Raw genomic sequence first — 14,945 nt, forward strand, 5'->3', positions numbered from 1 at the left:
TCTACATAGGCATTATGTAGTCCACTTTTTTTTTAATCTAAAACACTAGGATGAGGGGTAAATGAATGATAAATATAACATATAAAGAAAGAATAATTAAATGATAACAAATTAAGAAACAATAATGATAAATGATAACATATCAAGAAACAGTAAATAAAATGCTATCGACTAGCTCTAACAAAAATACTCAGATGTTGCATTGTATAGTTATTTGGATTTAACTTGAAGATAAAAAACTGATGATAGCTCTAATTTCATTAGACTTGAATAGGAACACATAACCCTCCAAAAATGTTTGTATTCAAACAGCTGCTATATATTCAACACTTAATTTATTTCAACTCCTATTTAATTAATTCCACATGTATTATTTTATTTGTTTCCAAATCCTTTGGCCTTGTAAACATATAATTTCCATTAAAAATAAACATTCTGAGGGCAAAAAGATTTATAGAACTGGCCCAAATGTACACAAGCAAGTGATAGACCACAGCTTGCTTAAACTAGCCTGCATCACAACACCCATGATTTTACATACACATCACAATTTTAAATCACCTGTGAATATGCAAAAATGTGAATTATAAATCTCGCCATGTGTCAGTCTCTTGAAAATTCTGGTAATGGTAATATCCTTCTCTCTATGGAGAGAAATTCATTCAACAGCCGGTCAAAATGTGAAATATAAAATTTCTAAGTCTTACTTCTATATCTAAGAAAGAGAGATGTTGCAATTCTGGTAGATGTGGTAAAGAAATTTCCCTATGGATTCTCAAACACTGTCTTCACCATGGAATCAATGAAAACATAAAGAAGCAAAAGTTTCATCCTTGACCTGTAAGTGGAATTTAAAGAGGTTTCCCTGAGAGGTCATGAACCTTAGAATTGAATCTCAGTTTCCCTCAGGGTATGGAAATTTCCCATCATTATAATTTTCTAGGACACAGTTATTTATAGTTTGACTTGCTCAAGTGTTTGTAAAAATTGTCTGACCCCAATCAGTTAGTTTTTTTTTTTTTTTTTAGCTTCTCCTGGGCTTCTATTTGTAGGTGCTTTCAATTCCCTTCATATTCAGAAAGAGAAAACTGTGTAAATTAAGACAGAACATAGTCCCTTTGCAGACTGTGGTGAAATGTCTCTTTATTTACTAAATGCAAAAGATGAGTTCTGGGATAAGGCATAGCATCAGTCCACAAAGGCAGGTACAGTGTGGGGGACTAGAGCAACAGTCATGCTTACTGAAGAGTAACAACTTTCATGTATGATTGTTTTTCATGCAAAAATCTATACATTAACCCAGAATCTGCTTTTCTTCTCTCAGTACGTGGTCTTGATATGCCATAATTTTAAAATTAAAAGTACAATTTCCAGACCTTAAAGAAAAATTTCTCTTTTCTTTCTTTTCTTTTTTTTTTTTTTTTTTTTAAAGAAAGATTGACAGTTTGTTTACTCTGATGGAATGTTGCATTGCAATTGAAGCTGGAGGGAAAAATCAGGGCTTAGCTCATGAGGTCCCTGCAGAGAGTCTATACCAATGAATGTGCCCCTCTATACACTCTTGTATTCTACCTATTTTTAATGTTTAGTCATCCTCCCCAGAAAGTAACAGTATTGAAGTGATTCATCAGAAAGGTAAATATTTGTAATTGCCTTGACTTCATTTGCACATGGTATTAAGGGACAAGCGTTATTATACTTTCAATGAAATTTTAGATGCTTTTCCTGACATGGAATAGCCATCTGACATGGACCACACTCCTAGAGGGGATATTTTAAAATTATGGCTCAACAGCTGGACTCCAGCAATTAATCCTGGAACCCTGGTTCCTACTTCAAAACACATGTAGCATCTTCTATTTTATTCCAAGTCCTGATTTACTTAATCCTTTATTATTTGCTTCAGCTAGAGGGAGTGAGTGGGATAAGAAATATTGTGATGATGGGGTAAGGCAGATAATGTAACAGGTATGTTATAGAAACAGTAAATTCAGAGAAACCTTACAAATCAGAAAAGAGGGAAGGACACAAGGAGCAAAAAGAACAAAGAGTGTGTGAAATGAGAGGATGATGTGGAGGTGAGTTAAGTGACAATATGGCTCTTTCACAAGCGCAGGCGGCTGCAACGGCACACAAGCGCAGCCGAGAGGAGCTACCCCACGTCCGAGGTCAGGGGCAGCGGCCGAGAGCGCCAGGCTGCAACGGCGCAGGAACGTCGGAGAGGAGCTACCGCCTGCCCGAGGCCCCGGGTGGCGGCCAGGAGGAGCTACCCCAGGTCCAAGGAGCAGTGGCTGCACGGGCGCAGAAGGGCCTAGAGGAGCTACTCCACGTTCAAGGTCAGGAGGGGCGGTGGTGAGGAGATACCCCTTGTCCAAGGTAAGGAGCACTGGCGGCACTTTGCTGGGGCATTAGTGAAGAGATACCCCATGTCCAAGGTAGGAGAAACCCAAGTAAGATGGTAGGTGTTGCAAGAGGGCATCAGAGGGCAGACACACTGAAACCATACTCACGGAAAACTAGTCAATCTAATGACATGGACCACAGCCTTGTCTAACTCAATGAAGCTAAGCCATGCCCTGTGGGGCCATCCAAGATGGGCGGGTCATGGTGGAGAGATCTGACAGAATGTATTCCACTGGAGAAGGGAATGGCAAACCATTTCAGTATTCTTGCCTTGAGAACCCCATGAACAGTATGAAAAGGCAAAATGATAGGATACTGAAAGACGAACTTCCTAGATCAGTAGGTGCCCAATATGCTACTGAAGATCAGTGGAAAAATATCTCCAGAAAGAATGAAGGGATGGAGCCAAAGCAAAAACAATACCCAGTTGTGGGTGTGACTGGTGATAGAAGCAAGGTCCAGTGCTGTAAAGAGCAATATTGCATTGGAATCTAGAATGTCAGGTCCATGAATCAAGGCAAATTGGAAGTGGTCAAAAAGGAGATGGCAAGAGTGAACGTCAACATTCTAGGAATCAGCGAACTAAAATGGACTGGAATGGGTGAATTTAACTCAGATGACCATTATATCTACTACTGCAAGCAGGAATCCCTTAGAAGAAATGGAGTAGCCATCATGGTCAACAAGAGTCCAAAATGCAGTACTTGGATGCAATCTCAAAAACGACAAAATGATCTCTGTTCGTTTCCAAGGCAAACCATTCAATATCACAGTAATCCAAGTCTATGCCCCAACCAGTAACGCTGAAGAAGCTGAAGTTGAATGGTTCTATGAAGACCTACAAGAACTTTTAGATTAACACCCAAAAAAGATGTCCTTTTCGTTATAGGGGACTGGAATGCAAAAGTAGGAAGTCAAGAAACACCTGAAGTAACAGGCAAATTTGGCCTTGGAATACAGAATGAAGCAGGGCAAGGGCTAAAAGAGTTTTGCCAAGAGAACTCACTGGTCATAGCAAACACCCTCTTCCAACAACACAAGTCAAGACTCTACACATGAACAGCACCAGAGGTTCAACACCGATCTCAGATTGATTATATTCTTTGCAGGCAAAGATGGAGAAGCTCTATACAGTCAGCAAAAACAAGACCGGGAGCTGACTCTGGCTCAGACCATGAACTCCAAATTCAGACTGAAATCGAAGAAAGTAGGGAAAACCACTAGACCATTCAAGTATGACCTAAATCAAATCCCTTATGATTATACAGTGGAAGTGAGAAATAGATTTAAGGGACTAGATCTGATAGATGGACTGCCTGATGGACTATGGACGGAGCTTCATGACATTGTACAGGAGACAGGAATCAAGACCATCCCCATGGAAAAGAAATGCAAAAAAAGCAAGATGGCTGTCTAAGGAGGCCTTACAAATAGCTGTGAAAAGAAGAGAAGTGAAAAGCAAAGGAGAAAAGGAAAGACATAAGTATCTGAATTCAGAGTTCCAAAGAATAGCAAGGAGAGATAAGAAAGCCTTCCTCAGCGATCAATGCAAAGAAATAGAGGAAAACAAGAGAATAGGAAAGACTAGAGATCTCTTCAATAAAATTAGAGATACCAAGGGAACATTTCATGCAAAGATGGGCTCTATAAAAGACAGAAATGGTATGGACCTAACAGCAGCAGAAGATATTAAGAAGAGATGGCAAGAATACAAAGAAGAACTGTACAAAAAAGATCTTCATGACCAAGATAATCATGATGGTGTGATCATTGATCTAGAGCCAGACATCCTGGAATGTGAAGTCAAGTGGGCCTTAGAAAGCATCGCTACGAACAAAGCTAGTGGAGGTGATGGAATTCCAGTGGAGCTATTTCAAATCCTGAAACATGATGCTGTGAAAGGGCTGCAGTCAATATGCCAGCAAATTTGAAAAACTCAGCAGTGGCCACAGGACAGGAAAAGGTCAGTTTCCATTCCAATCCCAAAGAAAGGCAATGCCAAAGAATGCTCAAACTACCAAATGATTGCACTCATCTCAGACGCTAGTAAAGTAATGCTCAAAATTCTCCAAGCCAGGCTTCAGCAGTACATGAACCATGAACTTCCTGATGTTCAAGCTGGTTTTAGAAAAGGCAGATGAACCAGATCTCAAATTGCCAACATCCACTGGATCATGGAAAAAGCAAGAGAGTTCCAGAAAAACATCTATTTCTGCTTTATTGACTATGCCAAAGCCTTTGACTGTGTAGATCACAATAAACTGTGGAAAATTCTGAAAGAAATGGGAGTACCAGACCACCTGACCTGCCTCTTGAGAAACCTATATGCAGATCAGGAAGCAACAGTTAGAACTGGACATGGAACAACAGACTGGTTCCAAATAGGAAAAGGAGTATGTGAAGGCTGTATATTGTCACCCTGCTTATTTAACTTATATGCAGAGTATATCATGAGAAATGCTGGGCTGGAGGAAGCACAAGCTGGAATCAAGATTGCCGGGAGAAATATCAACAACGTCAGATATGCAGATGTCACCACCCTTATGGCAGAAAGTGAAGAGGAACTAAAAAGCCTTTTGATGAAGGTGAAAGAGGAGAGTGAAAAAGTTGGCTTAAAGCTCAACATTCAGAAAACGAAGATCATGGAATCCAGTCCCATCACTTCATGGGAAATAGATGGGGAAACAGTGGAAACAGTGTCAGACTTTATTTTTCTGGACTCCAAAATCACTGCATTACTGCACCCATGAAATTAAAAGACACTTACTCCTTGGAAGAAAAGTTATGACCAACCTAGATAGCATATTCAAAAGCAGAGACATTACTTTGCCAACAAAGGTCCGTCTAGTCAAGGCTATGGTTTTTCCTGTGATCATGTATGGATGTGAGAGTTGGACTGTGAAGAAAGCTGAGCGCTGAAGAATTGATGCTTTTGAAGTGTGGTGTTGGAGAAGACTCTTGAGAGTCCCTTGGACTGCAAGGAGATGCAACCAGTCCATTCTGAAGGAGATCAGCCCTGGGATTTCTTTGGAAGGAATGATGCTAAAGCTGAAACTCCAGTACTTTGGCCACCTCATGCGAAGAGTTGACTCATTGGAAAAGACACTTATGCTGGGAGGGATTGGGGGCAGGAGGAGAAGGGGATGACAGAGGATGAGATGGCTGGATGGCATCACTTACTCGATGGACGTGAGTTTGAGTGAACTCCGGGAGTTGGTGATGGACAGGGAGGCCTGGCGTGCTGCAATTCATGGGGTCGCAAAGAGTCAGACATGACTGAGCAACTGAACTGAACTGATGAGTCTTTCAGAATTTGTCCAGTAGTCCATGCTTCCTGACAGATTAAAATTTCATCCTGATCAGTAATTAATTAAATTATAGCATTTATTTTAAATCTACAAATATAGAGAACTCAAGTCTGAATCATTTCTTCTGTTCTTTAGGATTGTTTATTCATGGGAATATAGCAACTAATTTACCAACTAAAGCTTTGTGATATGTTCTAACAACTAGTAAATCTAGTTTCCTATCTAGTTTTCCTATTCTTCTCTTCTTCTGTCACCAAGCTTATTTAAAGACAGGCACATATGCATATTAAGTTTAGAATTGTTATATCAATTTCCATGAAAATATGCTTTGTCATTGGGGCCAGTTTAAGGAATCTATTAGTCATTCAGGTGGAAATACCATGGAGGAATTTGGATTTCCAGGTCTCAACCTCAAAGAATCATTGCTCAAAGAAAGTGTGCCAAGAAAGATGGGATGAAACACTGCTGGTGGATTTTATAAGATGAGAAGTGAGTGATGAGAGTTATGTTGAATAACATAGAGGGCACTGGTGACCCAGAAAAGACAAATTTAACTGAAGTGTGGCTGAAAGGGTTTAAACAGAACAGAAGGAAGGAAATGGGAGAGAAGTGTTCAATAAGTGTTTTGTAAGAAAGGGGAGAGAATCAAATGAAAGAGTAACTGATGAAGGAAAAGGAATCAATAGAAGATTTTACGTGAAAGATGAAGAGTGTAACAGATTTGCTTCCTTGCTGATGTAAAATTATCAAGTAGATAGTGAAATGTCGATAAAATAGATATAGAAGCTATTTTTAGACCAATTCCCTCATGCAAACAAGAAAGAAAGAACGTCTAGAGTACAATAAAGAGGTTGATTGCTTTGCATAAGAGCACAGATAATGAATGCATTTTTAAGAGTAAGTTCAGTTCAGTCCCTCAGTCGTGTCCAACTCTTTGCGACCCCATGAATTGCAGCACGCCAGGCCTCCCTGTTCATCACCAGTTCCAGAGGTTCACTCAAACTAACATGCATCAAGTCAGTGATGCCATCCAGCCATCACATCTTCTGTCGTCCCCTTCTCCTCCTGCCCCCAATCCCTCCCAGCATAAGAGTCTTCCAATGAGTCAACTCTTCGCATGAGGTGGCCAAAGTACTGGAGTTTCAGCTTTAGCATCATTCCTTCCAAAGAAATCCCAGGGCTGATCTCCTTCAGAATGGACTGGTTGCATCTCCTTGCAGTCCAAGGGACTCTCAAGAGTCTTCTCCAACACCACACTTCAAAAGCATCAATTCTTCAGCGCTCAGCTTTCTTCACAGTCCAACTCTCACATCCATACATGATCACAGGAAAAACCATAGCCTTGACTAGACGGACCTTTGTTGGCAAAGTAATGTCTCTGCACTTTCACTTTAGCAAAAATCAAATGGATACTCTGTGCAAAGATGCGTGCGTGCATACAAAGTTGCTTCAGTCATGTCCTACTCTTTACGACCTTGTGGAGCCCACCAGGCAAGAACACTGGAGTAGGTTGCCTTGCCTTCCACCAGGGGATCTTCCCAAACCAGGGTTCGAACTAGCGTCTCTTATATCTTCTGCATTGGCAGGCGTGTTTTTCACCACTAGCACCATCTGGGAAGCCTGTGTGCAAAGATGCTTGATGCCAAATTGCTGAAATATCCATAAACACATGAAGGATTTGATTTTTAATTATTCTTCTAATCAAAATTATTCTGATGCCGATAATTATTTTTGAACTTAGAAGTCAAAAAATAACAGATTTCATCAGAAGAAATCTGTTTAATTTTCACATCTCACCTTGCATCACATTCCCTCCTGTCAACTGATTATCTTCAGTTCAGTTCAGTCACCAAGTCATGTCCAACTCTTTGCAACCCCATGAACAACAGCATGCTAGGCCTCCCTGTCCATCACCAATTCCTGGAGTTCACCCAAACTCATGTCCATTGAATTGGTGATGCCATCCAAACATCTTATCCTCTATTGTCCCCTTCTCCTCCTGCCCTCAATCTTTCCCAGCATCAGGGTCTTTTCAAATGAGTCAGCTCTTCATATCAGGTGGCCAAAATTTTGGAGTTTCAGATTCAACATCAGCCTTTCCAATGAACACCCAGGAATGATTTTAGGATGGACTGGTTGGATCGCCTTGCAGTCCAAGGGACTCTCAAGAGTCTTCTCCAACACCACACTTCAAAAGTGTCAATTCTTTGGTGTTCAGCTTTGTTTACAGTCCAACTCTCACATCCATACATGACTACTAGTAAAACCAGAGCCTTGATTAGATAGACCTTTGTTGACAAAGTAATGTATCTGTTTTTAATATGCTGTCTAATGTGGTTATAGCTTTCCTACCAAGAAGTAAGCGTCTTTTAATTTCATGGCTGCAATCACCATCTGCAGTGATTTTGGAGCCCAAGAAAATAAAGTCAGCCACTGTTTCCACTGTTTACCCATCTATTTCCCATGAAGTGATGGGCCTAGATGCCATGATCTTTGTTTTCTGATTGTTGAGCTTTAAGTCAACTTTTTCACTCTCTTTCACTTTCATCAAGAGGCTCTTTAGCTCTTCTTCACTTTCTGCCATAACAGTGGTGTCATCTGCATATCTGAGGTTATTGATATTTCTCCCAGCAATCTTGATTCCAGCTTGTGCTTCCTCTAGCCCAGTGTTTCTCATGATGTACTCTGCATATAAGTCAAATAAGCAGGCTGACAATATACAGCCTTGACGTACTCCTTTTCCTATTTGGAACCAGTCTTCTGTTCCATGTCCAGTTCTAACCATTGCTTCCTGACCTGCATACAGGTTTAGATTTCCCATATGCTAGGTGAGGGAGGCAGTTTAAAATGGATCAGTATCTCTCTGCTGCTGCTGCTATTGCTGCTAAGTCGCTTCAGTCATGTCCAACTCTGTGCAACCCCAGAGATGGCAGCCCAGCAGACTCCCCCATCCCTGGAATTCTCCAGGCAAGAACACTGGAGTGGGTTGCCATTTCCTTCTCCAATGTATGAAAGTGAAAATAAGAGTGAAGTCACTCAGTCGTGTCTGACTCCTAGCAACCCGATGGACTGCAGCCTACCAGGCTCCTCTGTCCATGGGATTTTCCAGGCAAGAGTACTGGAGTGGGGTGCCATTGCCTTCTCCCAGTATCTCTCTAGTGACAGGCAAAGCAAAATCTGGAGGAAAATAAATGTCATTTGGATTTTCAAATCCAACTCTATGATGTAACAGCAAGAAAAAATTTCCCATAGTTAAAGAAAAATTAGGTCTCTATGGAGTTACTTTTTTCTCATAAACGGCATAGCTAGAGGCACTAGATTCTGAAGTATGTTGACTCCCGGTGTAAGTGATTCTTATTCTGCCTCTTTAAAGGAGAAATAACAGTAGCACAGAATTTTGGCAGTGCTGTAGTCCTTATTAAATAATAAACTACTAAGTATAGTATGAATCTGAAATTGTACTTGCTTCCAACCATCTCTGGAAAAGACACTTGGAAACATGAAATCAGATAATTCTAACTCCTATATTTCATATATATATATATACATACATACATACATACATACATATATATACACCCTTACTTTTTGGTATTAATTTGTATTAAGGAAAAATAAGTTACTTTTAGACTTAAATTCACTCAACAATATTTATTAAGCACAGCATGAAGTAAAAAATACAATCTCTGACCTTATAGGGATTACAAATTTGTTGGAGGGAAAAAGAAAACAAAAGATAAGAAATAATTGCTGAAGTTTGGTTTCTGACATTGATACTAAGGATATCATCAGATGAAGAGTTAAAGAGTTACCTAGAAGAAAGTCATCAGGGAAAACATCTAAGGAGATGACAGTTCATCTGAAAGAAGAAGAAGAAAAAAAAAAAGTGCCAGAGAAGAACTCTGGGAAAGAGAATTTCAAGAGTAAGCAGTGTAAGAAAAGCAAAAGCCATAAACTAGAAAAGGCTTGAATTATTTACAAAAGGCAGGAGAAAAATGTAGAGAGAGAAAGAGAAAGTGGGTGGAACCTTGTGAGAAAAGGAATGGAGCACACACTGCACTGGGAGGGGGAATAACAGGATTACATTCTTGGCCTAATTTGCATGATTAAATGACGCCAGCGACTACTGTATCCTCAATAGATCTGAATGAATGGGAGGGTAAAAGCACATTGTCCTTGTAAGAAAGAATTGCTCTTAGCATGTAAGCTAATGACCACACAAGGCCCTTTGTTTCATCCACAGTTTCCTCATGGCATTTTTCACCTCCATGTTCCTCAAGGTGTAGATCAGAGGATTTAACATGGGTGCAACGATGGTAAACGACACAGCCATCGCCTTGTCTATGGGATAGGTGACCACAGGCCTCACATACAAGAAAATACAAGGCACAAAGAACATGAAGACCACCATGAGGTGGGAGCCACAGGTGGAGAGGGCTTTACGCTGCCCTTCAGAGCTGCAGGATTTCAGGGAGCAGAGGATGACCACATAGGAGGTGACAAGGATTAAGAAGATGGCCATACACATCACCCCACTGTTGAGGATAACTAAAAGACCCAGGATGCGGGTATCCATGCAGGCCAGTTTCAGCAATGGAAACAAATCACACATAAAATGATCAATGACGTTAGGGCCACAGAAGGGAATTTGATACATGAAGAGAAGCTGTACTGTTGCATGGGTAAATGCCCCCACCCATGACCCTCCCAGTAGTAAGCAGCACATCCAAGGCCTCATGATGGTCATGTAGTGCAGGGGCTTACAGATGGCCACGTAGCGGTCATAGGCCATCACGATGAGAAGGATGATGCCCACTCCACCAAAGAAGTGGTCAATGAAGACCTGGGCCATGCAGGCTTTGAGGGAGATGGCAGTGTTCTCAGAGAGGGAGTCCACAATCATCTTGGGGGCAATGACAGAAGAGTAGGTGACATCCGTGAGAGAGAAGGACATAAGGAAAAAATACATGGGTGATCTCAGACTCTGACTTGTGACCACAGTTACCACAATGAGGAGGTTTCCCAAAATGGTGGACACATACATGATTAGAAACACTGCAGAGAGTATTTTCCGCAGCTCTGGATTCTTTGCAATGCCCAAAAGAATGAATTCCATCACATTGTTGGGATTACCCATTTACTATGGGCTGATATAAGCTTATCTCTCTGAGCTGGAAAATCTACAGAAGAATATGATTCCAAATTAACAATTATTATGAATTTGGGTTTTTTTTTTTTTTTGGACTCTCTCTCACACCCTCTTGACTTACCTTTTCCTTCAGCCATCAGTACAGCAACTAGCTACAAACAATCGGATCCTGATAACACCTTGATCCCTGTCATTCCCTGTATAACACCTCTCACCAGTGTATCTCTTGCTTTTCTGACACTTGCTGCTTGAGACACTTAGAAGACCCTGCTTCATCACCCTGGGACATCAACCATGTGGTGATATGGAGAACTAACATATCTTTAGAAATCCTAGATCACCAGTTGATAGAAGCCAGTGGATAAATGGTAACCAGCCTAGCACAATCTAAGATTCAGATTTGCTCCTCCCTGTTTCACTCTCCCCCATTCACTGCCTTCATTTTCTTTTCCAAAATGAACTACCAACACACAAGTCCTCTCAGCTGCTGCCTTTTAGGAACCTAAAGCTAGGAAGCTGACCTTAATGTATCACTGGACACATCTAGTAACCTCAGAACATTCTATTTCAGCCCATTTGTTTCATATGCTTATTGATTACTAGAATGTTCTAGTTGAAGAGCCTGCAAAGCAGGTAGGTCATATCCCAAAGGCTCTCCACTTATTAAGAACTATACTCTTTGTATCTGCATTTCTTCCTATCAGATTGGATTATTATTGCATACCATGACTATTTGATAAATCTTTCTTGTGTATCAGGCACTAGACTATCCCATGAAGCATTTTCTTCATTTTAGAGATAAGATGCTGAGGCAAAATGGGTGAAAAAATGACAGAAAGTTCCCAAAGATAATAAACATTGAAGCCAAGTTCAAGTCCAGGTTTTCCTGCATCAAAATCAATACCAACAACAACCTATATTGCTCCTTTTAGTATAATGTTGAGTGCTCAGTATGAAAGAGATACTGAAAATTCAATAATTTCCACATCATGACAATACAGAGAGGCAAATTTATACTTCCTGTGCTTATCTTATTCAATAATTCTACAATAAAATTCAATGCTTAATTAATGATGAGACTACAATGAAGAATATGTTTTTATTATAAATATAATCCTGAAACCATGATTTATAACCTTTACTTACCTCCCAAGATTCTAATTATTTTCCAAAAATGCTTATTAAAGAAAACAAAAGCTTAAATCTTTCTTTGCTCCAGGAAGACCCAGATTCAACTTGAACAGCCTAATCCCAGAAGACAAGCCCGAGTGAACATAAATCCTTTCTTCTTTTTTTTTCTTCTGAAGGGGTGCACCCAAATAAAGCCAAAGATTCTAAAGAATAATACAAATACTAACAAAGCAACTAATCTATTTTGCACTCACTATGTGACAGTAAGGTGTTTTGTCTGCTATTTGCATTATTACATTTATTTTCGTATCACTTGGGACAAGGTACTGTCACAGATCTCATCTTGAGGATGAGGAAATGGAGCTTTAGACACATTGAGCATCTCAGTTAAACACAGCAGAAATTACAAATCCGTGTCATCTCATTTTAAAACACAAATTCACAGTCTTTGCCTTATACCACTAAAGAAATGAATAGTGGCCTCCATTGACTAAATGCAATTGTTACCACAGTTGAATGATGAGATGGTACTACTAGTGCTTCATTGGCCAAGGTCTCTTTGCAAGGGATACTTAAGCAGAGGCTGTCTTGGGGGACCTCTATTAGAGATGATTCCTTTAAATGGGGATGCAAACTACAAAGTCTCTGAGACTCCTGTAAGCACCTAAGACCCACTCTTAGAATTACCCTCTTACTAAACAAAATTATACAACTTTCAGGACAATCTTTGCAAATATACAATGTAGATTAGCTTCAGTCACTCTCATCTCCAGTCTAAGAACTTCAAAAAATTTTAATAGCACAAATGAAGTAGAAAGGACCTGTTCTTGGAAATCAGGAAAGCTGGGTTTTATTCCAGGTTGTCCCTCTCACTCCTAGGTTATGTTGTTACATTGTTCACTATCTGGGCCTCAGTTTTCTCATCTAGAGAATGAGGTAGCTCTGGCAGGTTATTAGAGAACTGGGGTTCAGAGGAGCCAGCATAGAGACTCTGTTCCCTTCAAACACAGCAGCTCGCCTCCTATCTACATTAAATGTTTACACTTCTAAGTAATATTTCCTCTGGAACTATCTCATGGCTTCAAATATTCTAAAATAAAATATACTATACTAAGATAACAATGCCCTTCTATTTTAATATATATTGACTACTAGTTCACATATCAGCTTCCTATTTTGAAATTCAAGACCCTCAACCAAAGTAGTCAACCTCATCTTTTTCTAGAGTTCCCTCTCACTGCCATAAAGCCCATACCTAACTGTCAGAACACATTTGATTGTGTTTTGTACAGTGCATTAAATCCATGGGGTCAAGAATGAACAACACAATTGTCCACTGCAGTCCAGATATTTACTGACTACACAATCTATAAATCCTGTAAAATTAAAACAATGAAACAACAGTTCAAGTTATTAAGTGTTCAGATCAGATCAGTCGCTCAGTCATGTCCGACTCTTTGCAACCCCATGAATCACAGCACACCAGGCCTCCCTGTCCATCACCAACTCCCAGAGTTCACTCAGATGCACGTCCATTGAGCCAGTGATGCCATCCAGCCATCTCATCCTCTGTCATCCCCTTCTCCTCCTGCCCCCAATCCCTCCCAGCATCAGAGTCTTTTCCAATGAGTCAACTCTTCTCATGAGGTGGCCGAAGTACTGGAGTTTCAGCTTTAGCATCATTCCTTCCAAAGAAATCCCAGGGCTGATCTCCTTCAGAATGGACTGGTTGGATCTCCTTGCAGTCCAAGGGACTCTCAAGAGTCTTCTCCAACACCACACTTCAAAAGCATCAATTCTTCGGCGCTCAGCCTTCTTCACAGTCCAACTCTCACATCCATACATGACCACAGGAAAAACCATAGCCTTGACTAGACAAACCTTTGTTGGCAAAGTAATGTCTGCTTTTGAATATGCTATCTAGGTTGGTCATAACTTTCCTTCCAAGGAGTAAGCATCTTTTAATTTCATGGCTGCAGTCACAATCTGCAGTTACTTTGGAGCCCAGAAAAATAAAGTCAGCCACTGTTTCCACTATTTCCCCATCTATTTGCCATGAAGTGATGGGACCAGATGCCGTGATCTTCGTTTTCTGAATGTTGAGCATTAAGCCAACTTTTTTACTCCCCACTTTCACTTTCATCAAGAGGCTTTTGAGTTCCTCTTCACTTTCTGCCATAAGGGTGGTATCATCTGCATATCTGAGGGTATTGATATTTCTCCCGGCAATCTTGATTCCAGCTTGTGCTTCTTCCAGTCCAGTGTTTCTCATGATGTACTCTGCATATAAGTTAAGTAAACAGGGTGACAATACATAGCCTTGACGTACTCCTTTTCCTATTTGGAACCAGTCTGTTGTTCCATGTCCAGTTCTAACTGTTGCTTCCTGACCTGCATACAAATTTCTCAAGAGGCAGATCAGGTGGTCTGGTATTCCCATCTCTCAGAATTTTCCACAGTTTATTGTGATCCACACAGTCAAAGGCTTTGGCATAGTCAATAAAGCAGAAATAGATGCTTTTCTGGAACTCTCTTGCTTTTTCCATGATCCAGCGGATGTTGGCAATTGCCAACATTAAGTGTTAAGGAGTTATTATTTGAGAGTACTGTGCTAAAATCTTTATGCTTTTCTTTTTTAGTTCCCACAAAACCATATGAAATAGGACCTAGCATTATCCTGATTTTCTAATGCAGTGAATAAGGTTTCAGTTCAGTTCAGTTCAGTTGCTCAGCCATGTCCGACTCTCTGTGACCCCATGGACTACAGATTCCCAGGCTTCCCTGTCCATCACCACCTCCCGGAGTTTACTCAAACTCGTGTCCATTGAGTCAGTGATGCCACCCAACCATCTCATCCTCTGTCATCCCCTTCTCCTACCACACTCAATCTTTCCCAGTATCAGGGTCTTTTCAAATGAGTCAGTTCTTTGCCTCAGGTGGCCAAAGTATTGGAG

General features: G+C 40.5%; 1 protein-coding gene across 1 annotated transcript; it reads right to left on the bottom strand.

Moving 5' to 3' along the window:
* Positions 1-9,918: 9,918 nt before the first annotated feature.
* On the bottom strand, positions 9,919-10,848 carry LOC102278082 (olfactory receptor 4C6). The gene has a single exon (XM_005903601.2). The coding sequence runs from the start codon at positions 10,846-10,848 to the stop codon at positions 9,919-9,921; it is 930 nt and encodes a 309-aa protein (XP_005903663.2).
* Positions 10,849-14,945: the final 4,097 nt, after the last annotated feature.

Source organism: Bos mutus, chromosome 3 (genome assembly GCF_027580195.1).
Source record: "Bos mutus isolate GX-2022 chromosome 3, NWIPB_WYAK_1.1, whole genome shotgun sequence".
Classification (NCBI taxonomy): domain Eukaryota; kingdom Metazoa; phylum Chordata; class Mammalia; order Artiodactyla; family Bovidae; genus Bos; species Bos mutus.